Source organism: Tyto alba, unplaced genomic scaffold (assembly GCF_018691265.1).
Source record: "Tyto alba isolate M040663 unplaced genomic scaffold, T.alba_DEE_v4.0 Super-Scaffold_8, whole genome shotgun sequence".
NCBI classification, from domain to species: domain Eukaryota; kingdom Metazoa; phylum Chordata; class Aves; order Strigiformes; family Tytonidae; genus Tyto; species Tyto alba.
In genome coordinates this window covers 24859150-24877000 of record NW_024881329.1, presented here as the reverse complement: position 1 = coordinate 24877000, position 17851 = coordinate 24859150, and the positions used below count along the sequence as shown (strand labels likewise).

Genomic DNA, 17851 nt, shown 5'->3' with positions numbered 1-17851 from the left:
GGCCCCCCGACCACGAGCACCGGGGCCCACCGGCTACCAGCACACTTTACAGGGCAGAGTAAAGCTCCTTTATTTTTTCAGGCTCCGCAGGTGCGTGCGCCCAGAGCCACCCACTGCGCCGCTGGAGGGAAACTGAGGCAGAGCAGGGGTGGGAGCAGAGGGAAGCGCGGCGCGGGGCCGATGGAGGCCCCCAGCCCCGGGCAGCAGCCACTCCTCAGCCCAAAGGCGCAAACAGGCACCACAGACTGTCACACAGTGTCCCCTGGCCTCCAGGGACCAGCTCCTCTCTCCACGGGCTCCCCCAGCACCACGGCACAAGAACGGGGCCCAGCCGGTGACCCCACGGCACGGCACGGCGCGGTGCGGCGGGGCGGCTCCCTGAGCAGGACGGTGGCATGTGCCGCCCACCCCCACAGCCCCTCAGCCCACGATGACGCTGAAGCCGCAGTGGAAACGGTTCTTCCAGTGGTTGAGGAAGGCGCCCAGAGCCAGGGTGACGGGCAGGGGGGGCAGCTTCTTCTCCAGCACCCCTCCAACGCTCCAGTTACTGTCCAGGAGCCCTGCGGGGTCGGGGGGGGGACGGGGTGAGACCACGGCCAGTGCTGCGGCTGCCGGGCGCCGGCGTGGCTCCTCGCTCACCTCTGAAGACCATGTTGGCTTGTGGCAGGTTGAGCTGGTAGCCAAAGGCGAAGGTGGTGTCCTGCAGCCGCGTGTTGGCCTCCAGCTCCACCCCAACCTGCACCTGGGGAGGGGAAAAACGTGAGGTCCCGGGGGTGACAGGCACCGGCGGGGGGACAGGGACATGCAGGGGATGCTCGCCTGCTCGTTGGCTCGGTGGTAGTAGCTGGCGTGGGCGCCGCCGTACCCCACGTTCAGCGTCGCCACCCACTTCAGAGCTGGAAGAGAGAAGAAAAGTGGAGGGCGAGGGGAGCCAGGGCACCTCCTCGGGGCCAGCACAGGGCGGGGGACCCCCAGGGCTGCGCCCGGGGCCCCCTCAAGCGTGGGACGCCCGCGTACCCGTGTATTTGCCCGCCAGCGTGAGGATGGCTCCTTCCTCCCCCGGCCGCCGGTGGTAAACCATTTCCCCGCCCAGTACCAGGCGGGAGGTGACGCTCTGGAGGAAATGGGCCACCAGGATCACTGCGGGGACAGCATGGCTCTCAGCGCGTGGCCCCCCCAGGCCTGGCAGAAAGAGGGGGGGACACGCACCCCGCTCACCGGACTCGCCGAGAAGGTCGGGGTTGCCCAGCGTGAGGGTGGCGGTGCAGTCATCCCCCCGGTACTCGCCGTCGAACTGCCATGTCACGAACTTGGCCTGGTGTGTCTGAAAGGGGACGGGGACCGCAGCAGGTCCTGCCACCATCCCCCACCATGGTCTGGGGGTGACGGAGACACCCCGCACCCCCCTGCCCTGGGGGGGAGGCCCACTCCCACCCGGCCCCACCTGGAAAACAGCTTTGGTGCGGATGCGCTCGGCCACGAGATGCAGCGCCTGGGCATTGAGGCTGCCGCTGTTGTCCATGTCCCCCACCAGTGTGGGGAAGGCCTAGGGATGGCGGGGGGTCAGCTGGGGGGGAGAGGGACACCCCCATCCCCCTGTCCCTGGCTTGAGCCACCCCGGCTGGGACCCCCTCGCCCCACAATTAACCACCACCCACCCTGGTGCCGTTTCAGAGCCTTGTGGCCACCCCAGGGCCACCCACCACCCCAGGGCCACCTCAGGGCTGTCCCAGAGCCACCCTGAGGGTCACCCACCACCCCAGGGCCACCCTGAGGCCACCCATCACCCCAGGGCCACCCTGAGGGTCACCCCCACCCCAGGGCCACCCTGAGGGTCACCCACCACCCCAGGGCCACCCTGAGGGTCACCCACCACCCCAGGGCCACCCTGAGGGTCACCCCCACCCCAGGGCCACCCTGAGGGTCACCCACCATCCCAGGGCCACCCTGAGGGTCACCCATCACCCCAGGGCCACCCTGAGGGTCACCCCCACCCCAGGGCCACCCTGAGGGTCACCCCCACCCCAGGGCCACCCTGAGGGTCACCCATCACCCCAGGGCCACCCTGAGGGTCACCCCCACCCCAGGGCACGGGGGTCTCACCTCGGTGGGGCCGAGCTGCCGGTCCCCCACGAAGGTGGCGTTGAAGTGGTAGCTGGAGGGGCCAAGAGTGCTCATGTGAACCGTGTGCGTCACCTGGGGGACACACACACACACACACAGACACAGCGCGTCGGCGGGGGGCAGGGGGGCGGACCGGGGGTGGCAGCGGCCCCCCCCCCGCAGTGCAACCCCCCCCCCCCCCCCCGGCGGGTCCCTGTTTGCCCCCCTGACCTGGAAGTGGCTGCTCAGGGTCTTGGTGACGATCAGCTTCACGCCCTCCATCTGCTGCGGGAAAACCTCTGGGGGAGAACGGGGACTGAGCGGGGCCACGGCTGCCGCCCCCCACCTCTCCTCCCGGGGCCACCCACAGGCCCCCCCCTTCGCCACCCCCCCCGCCCCCGGGCCCACCTTTGCACTGCCGATGCAGCTCGTCGAAGCTGCCGGGGCTGCCCAGCGGCTGCCCCCGGCGCGGGGCCCGGGGGGCGGCGGGGCCCAGCGCGTTGCCCATGGCCCGGCCCGGCCCTACGGCCGCCCGCCCCCCCCGGCCGCGACCCCCCCGGCCGCCGCCATCGCGGGCGCGGGCGCCGCGAACCGGAAGGGGCTTCGCGAGGTCGCGGCCCGCTCGAAGCCGCCGCCGCCATCGCGGGTGCGGGCAGGCGCTCGCCGCCCATTGGCTGAGCCCGACGGGGGCGGGGCCGCGGCCGCGCCATGAGGCCCCGCCCCCGGCGCCGTTCCGGGGCTGCCGCACTCCGCCCCCCCCCCCCCCCCCCCAGCCCCTCTCCTCCCTCGTGCCCCACGTCCCCCCGTGTCCCTTCCCCGCGCCCCTGGACCCTCCCGGCTGTGTCCCAATTCCCCCCTCGTGTCCCCTCCACACCCCCCGCCCCGTGTCCCCACCACGTCCCCTCCCCGTGTCCCCTCCACATCCCATCTTCCCTGCCCCGTGCCCCCCCCTCGCTCCACACCCCCCTCCTTGCCCCCTGCCCCGTGTCCCTGGACCTTCCCCACTTTTCCGACACCCCCGCCCTGTCCCCTGTCCCTGCTGCCGTCACCAGCAGCTTTCCTGGAAAGGACTGGTGCGGCCAGTGGCTCGGCGGGGAAGGGGCCCCAGTGTCCCCACTGGTTACCCAAAGGACAAAGTGTTTTTTGTCCCCACTGCTGCCCAGGTGCCCTTTGGCCTCGTGTCCCCAAATAGCGCCCGAGCTGGACCCCGGCCTGTCCCCGTGGCGGGGTGTCCCCAGGGTGCCCCCCCCGATGGGTGTCCCCTCCAGGACCCCACGGGGACAGCCCCTGCCCGCCCGGCGCTGAGTCACGCTGTCACGTTGGCGGCCGAGGGTCAGCGATAAGGCGGGCGACGGCCTTTGCCCCACGGGTGCTGGGGCAGGACGGGGTGTGCAGCCCCCCGGGCTGCCCCCCCCCAAGCCGAGACCCTGGGTTGGGGCAACCACCGGGACCCGTGGGGCTGGTGGGTGCTGGAGTGGGGGTGTGGGAGGGTCCCCTGAGGCTGGAGGTCTGCTCTGGGGGCCTCACTATGCCGCAGGGCCACTGCATGCCATGGGGCCACTAGCCAAGACCCCCGGTTTGGCAGCCCAAATCCCTGGGCTGTTGTCACCCACCACCCACGTCCCGCCTGGGGTCATGGGGCGTTGGGGACGCAGGGACAGGACCCAGGGTGTGGGGCCACCCTCGACATGGACAAGGAGGGGCCGTTCCCCGCAGCGACCCTTACCCCCGCCATGTTTACCCAGGCTGTGGTAGGGGCTGGCGCGGCCCCCCTGGCCCCGGGGCGGGAGCTGGCAGGGGGGATATAAGCAGCCCCCGAGGGGCCACCCATAGCCCCGCACCCCCAGAGTCCTGCCCAGGTGAGCAGCAGCCAGCACCTAGCGCCTGGGCAGGATGGGGCTGTGGGGCTGGGATGGGGTGGGATGGGGCTGTGGGGTTGGGGTGGGATGGGGCTGTGGGGCTGGGATGGGGTGGGATGGGGCTGTGGGGTTGGGGTGGGATGGGGCTGTGGGGCTGGGATGGGGTGGGGCTGTGGGGCAGCGATGGAGTGGGAGCAGGATGGCAGGGCTATGGGGCAGGGCTGTGGGGCAGGGATGGGAGGGACCAAGGTTCCATGGGGTGGGATGGGGCAGGGCAGGGGGGGTGCCAGGGGGCAGGAGGGGCTGGGAGGGACCCCGCTGAGCCGTGGGGCGCTGACCTGGCCCCCGCAGACCCCCCGTCCCCCCCGAGATGAAGCTGCTGGCTGCTGCCCTGCTGCTGCTCTGCGCCTGCTGCCTCCAGGCCGCCCTGGTCAGGCGCGAAGCCCCCCCCGAGGAGGCTGCCCCCCCCGAGGAGGCTGCCCCCCCCGAGGAGGCCGCTCCCGTGGACGTCGATGGATTCTTCACCCGTTATTTCCCGTTCTTCTCTGTCTTCATGACCGAGCAGCTGCCCCAGAAGCTGCAGGCGGAGAAGCTGCGCAGCCAGGCTGAGTACGGGGGGGGGGCCGGGATGCGGGGGGTGCCCCTCGGCCACCTCTCACCCCCCTTCACTGGCCATCTCTCCCCAGGGCTTACTTGGACCGGGCCAACAAGCAGCTGGCGCCGCTGGCCCAGGAGCTGCGGAACAACATCGACAGCCTCTTCTCCTCCGTGCTGGAGCTGGGCAAGGGCGAGAGGCAGCCCTGAGCCCCGCCACGGCGGCCTTGCACCCCCGCCCCCCCGTGACAATAAAAGCCGTGGAGCTGCTGCCGTGTCCCTGCTGTCGGGGGGGGGGGGGGGGGGGGCGTGGGCGAGGCGTGGGCGCGACTGAGACCCGACAAACTCAGCTCTGCCAGCGCTAAAGATGGAGGCGCCGGGGCGGTGTCGCGCCCTGCCCGTGCCCCTAGTAAAGATGGCGGCATCCCCCCCCCCCCTTGCCCCGCCCCCGCGTCACGCCCCTAAGCAAGATGGCGGCGCGGGGGACAGGCGCTTCCGCAAGCGTCAGTTCCGCCCCCAGGCAAGATGGGGTTCCGGCGGCGGGGCGATGGCGGAGGAGGCGGCGCGGCGGGCGGTGGCGGAGCTGCCGCTGCTGCGGGCGGCGGCGGGGCCGCGGGACCGGGAGGGCTGGGCGCCGCGGCTGAAGGAGGAGTACCGCGCCCTCATCCAGGTGCGCCGGGGCCGCCGCCCCGGTTCCCCCTTCCCGATCCCCTTCCGGTTCCCCCCCCGCTCACCCCGCTCCCCCCCCCCCAGTACGTGGAGAACAACAAACGCGCCGACAACGACTGGTTCCGCCTGGAGTCCAACGCCGAGGGCACCCGGTGGGTGACCGGGGCGGGGGGGGGGGCGCACCGGACCGGGCTTCCCCTCGCCTCGGGGCCGCTCCGGTGTCCGGGATGGGGGGGCCGGGATTGAGGGGGACACCCCCGCGTGTTGCAGGTGGTTTGGGAAGTGCTGGTACATCCACGAGCTGCTCAAGTACGAGTTCGCCATCGAGTTTGACGTAAGTGTGTGTGGGGAGGGGGTGCCGGGCTGGTGGGGCCCGTGGTTCCGCTGACCCCCGTCTGTGTGTGTGTCCCCCCACCCCCAGATTCCAGTGACCTACCCCTCCACCGCCCCCGAGATCGCCATCCCCGAGCTGGACGGGAAGACGGCCAAGATGTACAGGTGGGGTGAGGGGGTGGGGGGTCCCAGGGGGCGTGGGCGGGGCCCCGGGGGGTTGTGGGGGGGCCCCGGGGCGTTGTGGGGGGGCCCCGGGGCGGCTGACGGCTCCCTCCTCCTCCCAGGGGGGGCAAGATCTGCCTCAGCGACCACTTCAAGCCCCTCTGGGCCAGGAACGTCCCCAAATTTGGCTTGGCCCACCTGATGGCGCTGGGGGTGAGTCTGGGGGTGTCAGGGGGGGTGAGGGTGGGGGGGGGGTGTCCGGGGGGGCCGCTCACCCTCTGTCCCCGCAGCTGGGCCCCTGGCTGGCCGTGGAGATCCCCGACCTGGTTGCCAAAGGCATCATCCAGCACAAGGAGAAGTGAGCGGCCGAAGGGAGGCGGGGGGGTGTGTGTGTGCCCCGCCCCTCACCCCCCGCGCCCCCCCCCCCCCAACGCTCCCCCCGCCCCCCTGCTGCATCGCTGCTGCTCCCCAATAAAATCTTCAGCCCTGGCCTTTTCCTCGCCTGCTGCTCTGGGGTTCCCGCGGCCGGGGGGAGGAGGTGGGGGGGCGCTGCTCTACCCCCAACCCCCGCCCCGGGGTCCGGCCGCCCTGCGCGACCCTACCATAACGCTTTATCGGAGGACGCTGTCGCTTTAAGAAGACCGGGTGCGGCGGCTCCTTTAAGGGAGGACGCCGCTCCGTCTCCATGGTGACGCGGAGGCGGGGCTGCGGCGCCGGAGGGGGCGTGGCGCAGCGTCGGCGCAGGCGCGGCGAGGCGGGCGGGGGCGTGGCGGCGGGGCGGGAGGGACAAAGATGGCGGCGGGCGCTGCGGGAGTTGTTGCCATGGTGGCCCGCGGGAGGTACGGGGGGGGCGGGGGCCGGGGTGCCCCCCGGTACCGGGCGGGGGGGGGGGGGGAACACACACATCGGTACGGCCGGGCCCTTCGCTGCGGCCGGCGCTTGGCTCCGCGGGTCGGGGCTCCCGCTGCACCGCCGGACGCGCCGTCCCTGACCGGAGCCCGGCGGGATCGAGCCGCGCCGCAGCGGCCCCCGCGCAGGGCCCGCACCCCCCGCGCCGCGTGTCCCCGCGGCTCGGCCGACCCCGGGGCAGGCGGGTGGGAGGAAGCCGCGCCCGGCGGTGCCCCGCGCCTCTGCGGCCCCCCCGTTCGGGGAGCCCGTCCTCCGTCGGCGCCGCGGCGGCCGGTGTCGGCGGGGTGCACCCCGGTGACCCGCAGCGTCTCTCCTTGCGTCGCAGGGCCCCCGCTGACGGGACCCTCTGGCCGGCCGCTGCCCGCGGGGGGCTGTGAGCGGTGCTGGCGGGCGGAGGCGCAGCGACAGAGGTGGGTGCGCGCCCGGGAATCCCAGTCGGCCCGGTCCCGTGCCCCTCCGGGCCGTCCCCACCATGCCCCAAGCCTCGGAGCATCGCGCCGGCCGGGCCAGGGACCACGCCGTTGTCGCCTCCCAGCCCAAGGTGGCCGCCAAGCTGCCGAGCGGGCACCGTGCCCTGAGCCAGGAGCGCCACGCCGCCCTGGCCTCCGCTGCCAACGGGCTCTCCCCGGCCCCCAAGCTTCGCCTCCTGCCGCCTCGGCCTGGCCCGCTGGATGACCGCGGCAAGAAGCTGGAGCTGGACCGGGGTCGGGCCTCAAAACGGGGGGAGGCTCTCCGCAGCTCGGCGTGCCGGCGAGGACCCGTGAAGGCGGATCACGCGGTACGGGTGCCCGGCTCTCCCCAGGCGGGCGCCGTGCCGGGCAGCGCCTCCTTCTCCCTGCCTGCCGGGGCCTCGCTGGTGGGGCGCGAGGCGGAGCGCCGGCGGAGCAACCTGGCCCGCTCCAAATCCATCAGCATCGGGGACCTGAGCCAGGGCGGCGGTGGCAGCCGTGCCGAGGACGTGGCGGCGGTGCTGAGCCGGCTGGTGCTGAGGGACTGTGGCCACCAGCTGAGCGCCGGCTCGCTGGCGCTCAGGAGGAGCTCCTCTCTCCGGAGGGTCAACGTCTCCCCAGGGCTGGATGGGAAGCCCGCCGCCCCGCTGCTCTCCGTCCGGCCCGAGGGCTGCCCCAGGACTCGTACTGCCCCCGACCCCCTGTACGCCCACAGCCCCAGCATTCCGGCGCCCGGCAGCCCTGCCGTGGGCAGAGCCCCGACACCCGGCAGGACCGAGGAGAAGACGGCAGCTGTAAGAACCTCAGGACTTGTCCTGCTGACAGGACATGTCCTGGCCCCTGTGTTGCCCCTGGTCGTGAGGCAGCAGCTTTGCTGTCCGGGTCGGTGACGCTGCCGGGGTGGGACAGTGGTGCTGGTCTCACCTCTCCCTGCTCCGTTCCTCCTGGGGGACCCCAGATGCGAAAGGGTTGCGTTCTCTCGACTCTGGGGGTGCTGGGGGCCAGCTGGTACCATGCCCATTTCTGCACCTGCCTTCTCCCCGCTGAGCGGCCGGGCTGTGTCCTCCACTTGCCCTGGGCCACGTGTGGGGATTAGGTGCCCTGAAATCCCGGGGCTGGGCCTGTGCCGGTGGGGGACGGGGACGGGGACATGGCTTGGCCACCATGGCGCATTCCCCACCGGTGGCACGGAGCTGCCCCAGCCCCGCCAAGCCGCCCTGCTCCCCGCATTGCTCTCCTGCACCTCACCGGCATGGCACGGGACTGGCGGGTGTGTTTGCCTCTCTTCTCTGGGCGCCGGCTGTCCCTGAGGTGGCTCTCCTGCTAATTAATCCCCCCGAGATGAGCCTCCAGCAAGGCCCAGAATAGCCGGTGGAAATCGGATCAGCTAATGAGCTGCGGCTTAGCGAGGCAGAGGGGGCCCAGCAACACCGGTGCCACAGTCCCACCCTGGCACCCAGGCGGTGCCGGAGCCATGCCAGGGCTGCTGGGAGCCACGCTGGTGGAGCTGCCGCGCAAGCTGCACCGCACGCTGCTCACCAAGCGGGAGCTGCAGGGCCGCAGCGCCGACATTGCCGAGTCGGTGGTGCACACGGCCGTCATGGGGCTGCTGCTCGTCAGCAGCGAGGTGAAGCTTCCGCAGCCAAGAGGCTGCCTGGCTGTCTGTCTGTCCGTCCGTAGGAAGCTGAGGGGCTGCTGGAAGGGTTTGCTGTGTGGGGGCAGGTCTCACTCCTGTCCCTTTGTGTCCCCACAGACCCATCATACCCTGCTGCTGGGCTCGGGACACGTTGGCCTCAGGAACCTGGGCAACACGGTAAGTGCCTGCTTCCCCCTGTCCCTGTGTCCCCCGAGCCCCCTCGTCTCTGTCCTGGGGTGTGCAAGGGTCCCGGGGTCCCCCTGGCCTTGCAGTGGCTGTAATGAAGCGGTTCCCTCCCTTGGGGGCCGGCACATCAGCCCCTCAGGGGTCCCCCATGCCGCAGCAGGGTATGGTTGGGGGGTGCGAGGGGATGGTGGGGGACATGCCAAGGCCCAGTGGCCCCCCCCAGGGCATCACCGTGCCCCCGCTGCTGTCTCGTCAGTGCTTCATGAACGCCGTGCTGCAGTGCCTGAGCAGCACCAAGCCACTGCGGGACTACTGCCTGCGCCGGGACTTTCAGCAGGAGCAGCCCCCTGGCCCCCGCGCCCCCCAGGAGCTCACTGAAGGTGGGACAGGAGCCCCCCGCAGCTAATCCCCCCCTCAGGTCTTATGTAAGACCCTGCCAGCGCTGACACCCAGCGCGTCCCCCATCCCTGCAGCCTTCGCTGATGTCATCACCGCCCTCTGGCACCCCGACTCCTCCGAGGCCATCAACCCTGGGCGCTTCAAGGCCATCTTTCAGAAATACGTCCCCTCCTTCACTGGATACAGGTGAGGCTTTGCCCTGCCCCTGCCCTGGGAGACCCCCGGCAGCCTCCCCGGGAGTCTGGGGGCAGTGGTGGGTGCGATGGGTCCGTCTCTCCGCAGCCAGCAGGACGCACAGGAGTTCCTCAAGTTTTTCATGGACCGGCTGCACGTGGAGATCAACCGCAAGGGCCGCAGGACCCCCAGCATCCTCTCGGACACCCGGCGGGGCCCCGCGCTGGAGGACCCAGAGACGCTGAGGTGACGGGGAGAGGAGTTCTGGGGGGTTGGTTGGCCCGGGCAGGGGGGGCGAGCGCTGGCCATGGGGACGCAGCCTGACCCCCCCACACCTTTCACCACAGTGACGACGAACGCGCCAACCAGATGTGGAAGCGATACCTGGAGAGGGAGGACAGCAAGATTGTGGGTGAGCGCTGCTGGGTGGGGGTGACTTCCTCTGGACCCCCAAACCGCTCTGGGTGACCCTCTCCGCCCAGCCTCACACCCCTCTCGCCCCCAGACCTCTTTGTGGGGCAGCTGAAGAGCTGCCTCAAGTGCCAGGCGTGCGGCTACCGCTCCACCACCTTCGAGGTCTTCTGTGATCTCTCCCTGCCCATCCCAAAGGTAGGGACGGGGCAGAGCCCCCCGGCCACCCCCCTTTTTCCCCCCCCAGCCACCCCCTGGTCTCCCACCTGACCCTCTCCCCCTGCAGAAAAGCTTTGCTGGTGGGAAGGTCTCGCTCCACGACTGCTTCAGCCTCTTCACCAAGGAGGAGGAGCTGGACTCGGAGAATGCCCCGGTAAGAGGGTTGGGGTGGTCTTGGCACCCCGGGTTCTGCAGCCCCGGACCCCTCTCACCGGCGCCGTGCCACCGGCAGGTCTGTGACAAGTGCCGGCAGCGGACACGGAGCACAAAGAAGCTGACCATCCAGCGCTTCCCCCGCATCCTAGTGCTCCGTATCCTTTTGGGACCGGAGGGTGGGGGGCCAGGGGAGATGCCTGGGACCCCTGGTGCTGCCGGTGCTCGTGGTGAAGGGGAGGGGGGTGTCCCTGCAGCCCCTTGGGGGCCACGTTTCCCTTGACCCTGCCCAGACCTGAACCGGTTCTCCACCACCCGCTACTCCATCAAGAAGTGCTCTGTCTTCGTGGACTTCCCCCTGCAGCAGCTCAACCTGCGGGAGTTTGCCAGCGAGAAGGCAGGTGAGGTGCGGCGGGGATGGAGGGGGACGAGGCGGCAGGGGACACGCGCACACACGCGCACACACACACACAGTGCTGAGCGCGGCCTCCTGCCGCAGGCAGCCCCATCTACAGCCTCTACGCCCTCTGCAACCACTCGGGCAGCGTCCACTACGGCCACTACACTGCGTTCTGCCGGGACCCGGCCGGCTGGCGTGTCTACAATGACTCCCGGTAGGTGCCCCCCCCCCCCACCCCCCCCTGCACCCACCCCCCACCTTGCCCGTGCCCCCGCTGCTGCTGGGGTGGGCACGGGCTGAGGGTGCTGCCGCAGCGTCTCGCCCATCAGCGAGAACCAGGTGCCATCCAGCGAGGGCTACGTCCTCTTCTACGAGCTCGAGGAGCCCCCGGGCAGGAGGCCCTGAGCCGCCCCGGACCCCCCGGCCCCCATAGCCCTCCGGCCCCCCGCCCCGGGCCGTGGGTGGAGGGAGGGTGGCCACAGCCCACGTTGCCCCGGGTGGGGCTTTTGTGAATAAATTTATTAAAAAAAAAAACCAACCCAAAAGGCGAAGTTTGGAGGTGTGAAGGGCGGGGGGCGGGGCTATACGGAAAGGGGCGGGGCATGTCGGGGGTTGGAACCGATGGGGCCGGTCGGCTTCAGGGGCGGGGTTTAGCGCGCAGGGGTGGGGTTTGCGTGAGGGGCGTGGCTAGCGGGAGAAGGGGCGGGGCCTCACACGGGAGGGGGAGTCTCAAGACCCGATGGGCGGCGCTCACTGCTGGAGGGGCGTGGTGTCTGGCGTGTGGGCGGGGCGTATGCCGCAGGGGGCGGGCCGTCCCGCCGCGCCGCCATAGCCCGTCCGTCAGAGGACAGCGCCATACCATTGGCGCTCCGCGTCGTTAGCCCCGCCCCGTTGCTCTCGGTGGCGGCGGAGGGGCGGGGCCTGTTCAGCCCGGGCGGCGGGCGGGCTCGGGGCTCGGGGCTCCGGCGGTTCCGCTGGCCCGCCCGGCCCACGTCCCCCATGCCGTCGACCGTGGCCGTCGTGGGGGGCGGCATCAGCGGCCTGGCCGCCTGCTACTACCTGTCCCGCGTCCCCCGCCCGCCCAAGGTGAGGCCGGCCCGTGCCCGCGGGGCCGGGCTGTCCCCCGCATCCCCACTCGCGGGGTCCCCGGCGTGACTGCGGTGTCCCCAGGTGCTGCTGCTGGAGGCCGGCGCCCGCCTCGGGGGGTGGCTGCAGAGCACCCGCACCGCTGATGGGGCCGTGTTCGAGCAGGGGCCCAGGGGCGTCCGCCCCGGGGGGGCGGTGGGCACCAGCACCCTGCACATGGTAGGGCAAGCTGGAGGGCGCGCCTGGGGGGCTCTGGGGCTTGGTTTGGGGTGCAGGGGTCTGGGGGGGGCTCTTGGGTGGCGTGCTGGGATTGTTGGTCCCGGGGGGGGGGTCTGGAGAAGGGGGTCCCTGGGTTGGTGAAGGGTGCGGGAGGCCAGGAGGGTCCCTGGGAGGGTGCCTGGGTCAGGGGGTGTACCTGGGAGGGTGTCGGGGGTCCCTGGAGGCGCAGGTATTGCGGGGTGCAGGGGTCCAGGGAGGGCAGAGGGTCTGAGTGCAGGGTACCAGAGGGTCTCTGGGTGCTGGGGGGACAGGGGTCCCTGGGGGGGGGGTGCTGGGCTCTTGTTGGGTCCCTGGGTTGGTCCAGAGTGCGGTGGGGTCTGGAGGGGGTCCTTGCGTGGGTGCTGGGGTCCAGGTGAGGCTGCCCGGGGGCAAGTCCTGTGCCCGTGTGTGTCCCCCCCCCCCCCGTCCTGCCTGTGTCCCCACAGGTCTCCGAGCTCGGCCTGGAGGGCGACGTCCTGCCCGTCCCTGGGGACCACCCGGCCTCCAGGAACCGCTTCCTCTACACGGGTGGGGCCCTGCACAAGCTGCCCTCGGGCCTGGGGTAGGTGCTCACCCCGGTGCCGGCCTGGTGCCACCCGTGGGCTGCCCTCCCCTGAGTCCTTGGTGTCCCCAGGGGCCTGCTGTGGCCAACGCCCCCCTTCTCGCGGGCGCTGCTGTGGAGCGGGGTGCGGGACCTGCTGGCACCGGCCGGGACAGAGCCCGATGAGAGCGTGCACGCCTTCGTTCATCGCCGTTTCGGCCGTGAGGTGGGCGCCTGCGTGGGGTGATAAAGCCGGGGGTTTATCAGGGGCTGGCAGGGGCCGGGTGGGGACTGGCCTTACCCTGCGCAGTCCCCGCAGGTGGCTGACATCGCCGTGGACAGCCTGTGCCGGGGGGTGTTCGCTGGGGACTGCCGAGCGCTGAGCATCCGCTCCTGCTTCCCCACGCTCTTCGAGGCCGAGCGGCGCCGGCGATCCGTCCTGCTGGGGCTGGCGCTGGGCTCTGGTGAGCACCGGGATGCAAGGGCTGGGGCGGGGCGGGGACGCCCCGGTGCCACCACTACATGATGGGACGCGGGTGCTGTCACCTGCAGGGAAGGAGCACGGGGCCGAGTCGGGGCTGAGCCAGCGGGCACGGGCCGAGGGCTGGAGCCAGTGGTCGCTGCGGGGCGGGATGGAGAGCCTGGCCGAGGCACTGGCGGCCTTTCTGCGCCCGCGCAGCGTCGAGCTGCACTGCCACGCGCCCCTGCGCCGTCTGCGCCGCTGCCCCGACGGGCGCTGGCAGGTAGGGCCCTGCTGCGGGAGGACGGTGGGGGCGCCGGGGCGCCTGGGTCCCCTTCCCAGTGCCCCCTGCCGCCGCCACTCTCCTTCCCCCCAGCTCGTGCTGGCAGACGGCGCCGTGACGGCCGAGCATGTGGTCAGCGCCCTCCCAGCTGCAGGTAGCGGTGGGGGTGCCCGGATCCTTGGGTTCCCCGGGGATGGAGGAAGGGCAGGGAGGATGGCGTTGGCCCCCCCCTTGATGTCCCCTCTCCTCCCAGCCTTGGCGGAGGTGCTGCCGGACGAGGCCGAGCCGCTGGCACAGGAGCTGCGGCGCATCCCGGCTGTGTCGGTGGCCGTGGTGAACCTGCAGTACGAGGGCGTCACGCTGCCCGTCACGGTGAGGCCAGCACCCACGGGCATCCCCCAGTACCCAAGGGTGTCCCCAGCGCCCACGGGTCACCCCATCCTACTCCCACCCAGGGCTTTGGGCACTTGGTGCCCTCCTCCGAGGATGCCTCCCTCCTGGGCATCGTCTACGACTCAGTGGCCTTCCCCCAGCACGACGGCACGGGAGCCGCCTCGGTGCGGCTGACGGTGAGCGGCGGGGGATGGAGGGGTGAGGGAAGACAGGGACATGAGGCGGGGGGGCCTCACAGTGCCACCGGTGCCGTATAGGTGATGCTGGGAGGCGCCTGGTTCAAGCAGAGCTTCGGGGACCCGGCGGCAGCAGCACCGGCACCGCTGCTGCAGCGGGCGCGGGCGGCCGTGCGGGAGCAGCTGGGCCTGGAGCCGGCCCCAACCCGCTCCATCGTCAGGGTGCACCAGGTGGGTGATGGCACCACGGGGTGGGGGGCCTGGGGGGGCCCGTGGGGCTCACCGGCTGCTCCCGCCCCCCCCCCAGGCCTGCATCCCCCAGTACACGCTGGGCCACTGGCAGCGTACAGGTAAGAGGGGGCCAGGGCATGGCGGGGGGTAGGACCCCCCCCCCCCGTGAAGGCACCCACCACCCGTCCCCGCAGAGCGCATCAGCCACTTCCTGGCGGAGCAGCGGCTGCCCCTCAGCCTCGTCGGGGCCTCCTACACCGGCGTCTCTGTCAACGACTGCATCGCCAGCGCCAAAGCGGCCGTCGAGCGGCTCCTGGGGCAGCCGTGCTGAGCCCCAGCGTCCCCCGCCCCCCCCAGCAATCCAGCAGCCACAGAGCTGTAGGACAAAGTGGGTTGGTTGTTTGTTTGGTTTTTTTTTTTTATTGAAAAACCCTTACAAAGGCCCAGGGAGCAGCTCATAAATAGAATAAATAACCGTGCGCTGGCAGCGCAGCCTGTGACCATCTGCAGGCACCCACAACCTGCAGGGAGACAGTCAGGCGAGCCCCCAGGGCCCCGGCTCACCCCAAACCCAGCTCTCCCTGCGCCCCTTCCCCAGGGGTGCCCCCCAGTACCAGGCACAGGCCCCACAGCCAGCAGCTCCCCGGGCGGTTCCCCCCAGTCTCTCCAGCAAGGCCACAGTGCGACAAGCCCAGCTGCGGCTTCCCCGCCCCGCGCACGACGGGGGCCCCTTCCCAGCACCAGGTCGCAGCGAGCGGAGTCTGTGTGGGGTCGGCGGTGGCCAAGGGCTAGCGGGTGCCTTGGGGCAGGCTCTGGTTGGCCCCACGGGTGGGCAGGGTCCCCTCTTCTCCTGCCACAGCCACAGCAGTGCTGCTCCCTGGGTGGGCATCACCCTCCCCGGCAGCCTCGGGGCTGCGCTGGGTGCTCCCCAGTGCTGGCGGGGAGCCAGCGCTGCCCTGGGTGCCGTTACGCACCAGCGGTTGCTGTGCGGGGGCTGTGGGCAACCACGGGGACAGGGACAGGCCCTGGTCCCGCCAGCCCGTGGCATCCCGGGGCAGCTTGCGCAGCATCTCCTCCCGGAAAAGGCTAGTGCTGCTGCGGTACCTCTGGCCCTCGTGGCCCGGCACCGGCCCCCCGCGGCCCCGGCCGGCACGGGGGTCCGTTCCGATGTCCACCGTCAGGTTGGTGTAGAGCGGGTGGAGGTGTTTGGCCAGCAGCGTGTAGGTGAGGGAGTTCATCCCGTCCTGCGTCCACATCCGCTGGGTGCGGATCAGCAGGTCGAACCTGGAAGGGACCAGGAAGGGGGAGCGTGACTGCCAAGGCCCGGGCCCCCCCCCCCCAATCACTGCCAAGCGCCCTGCCAGCCCCCCCAACCTGTGGGGGTTCTCCTCGTTGCCTTTGTCGCTCTTGTGCTTCACCATCTTGTAGTGGCCGATGGAGACGGGCGGGCGGGCGATCTTCATGCCGGCCAGGCGCACCCTGCAGAGATGCCACCGTGTCACCCGAGGGTGCCACCTGCGTGTCCCCCCACCCCACCCCACCCCCCGTGCAGCAGCAGTGGCCCCCACACGCTCGTCCTGCGTGGTGACGCTGTCCCAGGGCCCGGCCAGTGTCTCCCGGTGGGACACGAACACGGGGGATGGTGAGGCCGGGAGGTCTCCGTGGCATCTTACCTGGTGGCAATGTCGTCGTCCTCACCACCCCAGCCCCAGTACTCGTTGGGAAAACCGTTTATCTTCATGTACTGGTCAGGGGTGAGAGCTGAGACCCCCCCAAAGTACTGGGGGTACGGCAGGCTGTAAGAGGGGGGGCAGATGCTGAGCCAGGGCCGGTCCCCTCGCTCCTGGCCCAACCGCCCACCCCCAGCCCACCGTGGTCACGCACCTGTATCCGAATTTGTTCATGGCAATGGAGACGTGTTTGGGGTTCCAGGGGTCGCAAGTGTAGAGGTTGTGGTCGTTCTCGGGGATGAGGTCAACGTCGTGGAGGAAGAGGCAGTCCCACTCCTCGTCCTTCAGCGCCTCCTTCACCCCCACGTTCAGCAGCTTGGCCCGGTTGAAGGTGGAGTTGCCCGCCTGGGGGGAGAGGGGGGCTGGCAGCAGCGGCCCTCGGCAGGGGCCCGGCCGAGCCCCCGGCGCCCACCGACTCACCTGGTGCACGACGTAGATGCCGTACTGGAGCTGCTGGCGCTGCAGGAAGGGGTGCAGGTAGTAGAGGAGGTGGCCCAGGTGGGTCTCGCGGTTGCGGTGGGGGATGATGACGGCGGTGCGGGACCGGGCCTCGCAGGCGGGGGGTTGGTACCGGCCGCCCTCCCGCACCGCCGGGTTCTTCGCCCGGATCTGCTCCAGCGCGGGCGCCCGGCTGAAGCTCACCGTCAGCGGGCCGACTGCAGGGGGACGGGAGCAAAGGGGGCTGCCGTGGGGCGGCGGGGGTCCCCGCGGCTGCCCCGCACCGGCCCGGCCGGGCCCCGCTTCCCCCGGGGGGGCCGGTCCCTGCCCCGCGGGCGGGAGCGGGGAGGGGGCGCGGGGGCGCCGGCCCCGCACTCACCGAGGAAGGGCGAGCGCTCGGGGCAGAAGGGCAGCGGCTGCGCGGGGTCGGGGCGGGCCCGGCGGGGCAGGAGGCGGCTCAGGTTGGCGTAGACGTCGTGGGTGCGGGAGTAGTCGAAGACGGGCCCGGCGGCGCGGCCGAAGAGGGAGGTGAGGTTGCGGAACCCCCCCAGGGAGAAGTAGGCGACGAAGGCGAACTGGCAGCCCACCAGCAGCGCCAGCGTGCAGGGCCGCTCCAGCAGCCGCCGCAGCATGGCGGGGGGCGCCGGCAGCGCGGATCAGCGCGGGCGGGGGCCGGGCCGCATCGCGGGGGGCTGCGGGGCCGTGGGGCTGCGGGGCCGTGGGGCCGGGGACCGGGGGCCGTGGGGCCGCGGCGTCGCCTCAGCCCCGCCCGGCCGCCGCCGCCATCTCGGAGCGGACGGCGAGAGCGAGGGCGAGCGGGGCGGGGCGCGGTGACGCGCAGGGCGGAGCCCCCCTGACGTGGCGGCCGTTAAAGGGGCCGGGCGGCAGCCGGTCGCGTCCCGCCGAGGCGGCTCCCGCGGGTGGGGACGGGGGAGGGGACGGGGCCGCGCTGGCGCGGGAGAGGGCGAGGCAGGGCCGCGCCCCGCGTGTCCCGGCCGCGGGCGGCAAAGGGGGGGACGCGGTTCCACGTGCGTGGAGGGGAGCGGGCGGGGGTCCCGCGGGGCGCCGGGCGGGGTCCCGGGGTGACGGGCGGCGGGACCCGGGGGAGCCCGAGCCGGCGACGGCGGACGGGGCGTGTCCGCTACAAGCCCCTCCCCCGCCGGTCGCCGCGGCAACCGCGCACGCCGCCCCCACCCTTCCGCATGTTGGCCCCGCCCCGACGGCAAACGTCACGGCGGGGGGTGCGCCCTGATTGGCAGCGGCGCCAGGACCCGGAGGGAGGGGGGGGGGGAGGCGGTGCTTTCCCGCCACGCGTGTTCTCGCCACGCGCGTTCCCGCCGCGCGTGTCCCCCCTCTCCCCGCAGCCCCTGGTGCTTTTCCCACTCTGCCGCTGCTGCCCTGCCCCACTCGCGCCGGCCCCGCCCAGCGCCCACCCACGACCCCCCGCCTCGATCCCTGCGGAGCCCCGGGGCCTTGCCCCAGGGCTGGGTGCCCCCCCCCCCCCACGCGCGCTCTGGGTGCTGTGGTGTCCCGGCGAGGTGGGTGCGCGGCCGGGCCCCACAGAAGCACGAGTAGGTGCTGGGGGGTGGGGGAGACTGG

The 17851-nt window shown here is 72.1% G+C and overlaps 6 protein-coding genes across 13 annotated transcripts; 4 read left to right on the top strand and 2 right to left on the bottom strand.

Annotated features, from left to right (window-relative positions):
• Nucleotides 1-45: 45 nt before the first annotated feature.
• On the bottom strand, nucleotides 46-8107 carry LOC122152505 (mitochondrial import receptor subunit TOM40B-like). Of its 4 annotated transcripts, none has more exons than XM_042784818.1 (9): nucleotides 8003-8107; nucleotides 2335-2402; nucleotides 2104-2196; nucleotides 1445-1546; nucleotides 1210-1324; nucleotides 1018-1140; nucleotides 820-896; nucleotides 640-742; nucleotides 46-560 (listed from the first exon to the last, which is right to left on the bottom strand). In XM_042784818.1, exons 1-9 carry the CDS (start codon nucleotides 8097-8099, stop codon nucleotides 421-423), a joined length of 918 nt encoding a protein of 305 aa, XP_042640752.1. In that variant the 5' UTR covers nucleotides 8100-8107; the 3' UTR covers nucleotides 46-420. The 4 variants fall into 4 exon arrangements, with proteins under 4 accessions (XP_042640752.1, XP_042640751.1, XP_042640753.1 ...); XM_042784817.1 differs by lacking the exon at nucleotides 8003-8107 and adding an exon at nucleotides 2512-2843; XM_042784819.1 differs by lacking the exon at nucleotides 8003-8107 and adding an exon at nucleotides 2512-2843 and having other exon boundaries at nucleotides 640-736.
• Nucleotides 4309-4776, top strand: LOC122152514 (apolipoprotein A-II-like). The gene is made up of 2 exons (XM_042784836.1): nucleotides 4309-4571; nucleotides 4649-4776. Exons 1-2 carry the CDS (start codon nucleotides 4333-4335, stop codon nucleotides 4764-4766), a joined length of 357 nt encoding a protein of 118 aa, XP_042640770.1. The 5' UTR covers nucleotides 4309-4332; the 3' UTR covers nucleotides 4767-4776.
• Nucleotides 5042-6212, top strand: LOC122152510 (ubiquitin-fold modifier-conjugating enzyme 1). The gene is made up of 6 exons (XM_042784832.1): nucleotides 5042-5226; nucleotides 5310-5377; nucleotides 5496-5559; nucleotides 5647-5723; nucleotides 5843-5933; nucleotides 6011-6212. Exons 1-6 carry the CDS (start codon nucleotides 5104-5106, stop codon nucleotides 6080-6082), a joined length of 495 nt encoding a protein of 164 aa, XP_042640766.1. The 5' UTR covers nucleotides 5042-5103; the 3' UTR covers nucleotides 6083-6212.
• Nucleotides 6467-11198, top strand: LOC116964874 (ubiquitin carboxyl-terminal hydrolase 21). Of its 3 annotated transcripts, none has more exons than XM_042784782.1 (13): nucleotides 6467-6559; nucleotides 6955-7872; nucleotides 8832-8891; nucleotides 9157-9280; nucleotides 9374-9485; nucleotides 9582-9719; nucleotides 9821-9885; nucleotides 9979-10082; nucleotides 10171-10257; nucleotides 10336-10414; nucleotides 10550-10657; nucleotides 10760-10870; nucleotides 10971-11198. In XM_042784782.1, exons 2-13 carry the CDS (start codon nucleotides 7102-7104, stop codon nucleotides 11087-11089), a joined length of 1878 nt encoding a protein of 625 aa, XP_042640716.1. In that variant the 5' UTR covers nucleotides 6467-6559; nucleotides 6955-7101; the 3' UTR covers nucleotides 11090-11198. The 3 variants fall into 3 exon arrangements, with proteins under 3 accessions (XP_042640716.1, XP_042640717.1, XP_042640718.1); XM_042784783.1 differs by having other exon boundaries at nucleotides 10756-10870; nucleotides 10971-11111; XM_042784784.1 differs by lacking the exons at nucleotides 6467-6559; nucleotides 6955-7872 and adding an exon at nucleotides 8469-8705 and having other exon boundaries at nucleotides 10756-10870; nucleotides 10971-11111.
• Nucleotides 11199-11504: 306 nt separating this feature from the next.
• LOC116964873 (protoporphyrinogen oxidase) lies at nucleotides 11505-14472 on the top strand. Of its 2 annotated transcripts, none has more exons than XM_042784799.1 (12): nucleotides 11505-11742; nucleotides 11827-11961; nucleotides 12447-12562; nucleotides 12635-12767; nucleotides 12852-13005; nucleotides 13094-13284; nucleotides 13378-13438; nucleotides 13538-13656; nucleotides 13740-13853; nucleotides 13935-14084; nucleotides 14161-14203; nucleotides 14279-14472. In XM_042784799.1, exons 1-12 carry the CDS (start codon nucleotides 11656-11658, stop codon nucleotides 14413-14415), a joined length of 1440 nt encoding a protein of 479 aa, XP_042640733.1. In that variant the 5' UTR covers nucleotides 11505-11655; the 3' UTR covers nucleotides 14416-14472. The 2 variants fall into 2 exon arrangements, with proteins under 2 accessions (XP_042640733.1, XP_042640734.1); XM_042784800.1 differs by having other exon boundaries at nucleotides 11509-11742; nucleotides 12861-13005.
• A 223-nt stretch (nucleotides 14473-14695) lies between these two features.
• On the bottom strand, nucleotides 14696-17083 carry LOC122152501 (beta-1,4-galactosyltransferase 3-like). Of its 2 annotated transcripts, XM_042784796.1 has the most exons (6): nucleotides 16632-17080; nucleotides 16235-16470; nucleotides 15969-16159; nucleotides 15758-15880; nucleotides 15459-15563; nucleotides 14696-15368 (listed from the first exon to the last, which is right to left on the bottom strand). In XM_042784796.1, exons 1-6 carry the CDS (start codon nucleotides 16882-16884, stop codon nucleotides 14873-14875), a joined length of 1404 nt encoding a protein of 467 aa, XP_042640730.1. In that variant the 5' UTR covers nucleotides 16885-17080; the 3' UTR covers nucleotides 14696-14872. The 2 variants fall into 2 exon arrangements, with proteins under 2 accessions (XP_042640730.1, XP_042640729.1); XM_042784795.1 differs by having other exon boundaries at nucleotides 15969-16470; nucleotides 16632-17083.
• Between the last annotated feature and the right edge of the window lie 768 nt (nucleotides 17084-17851).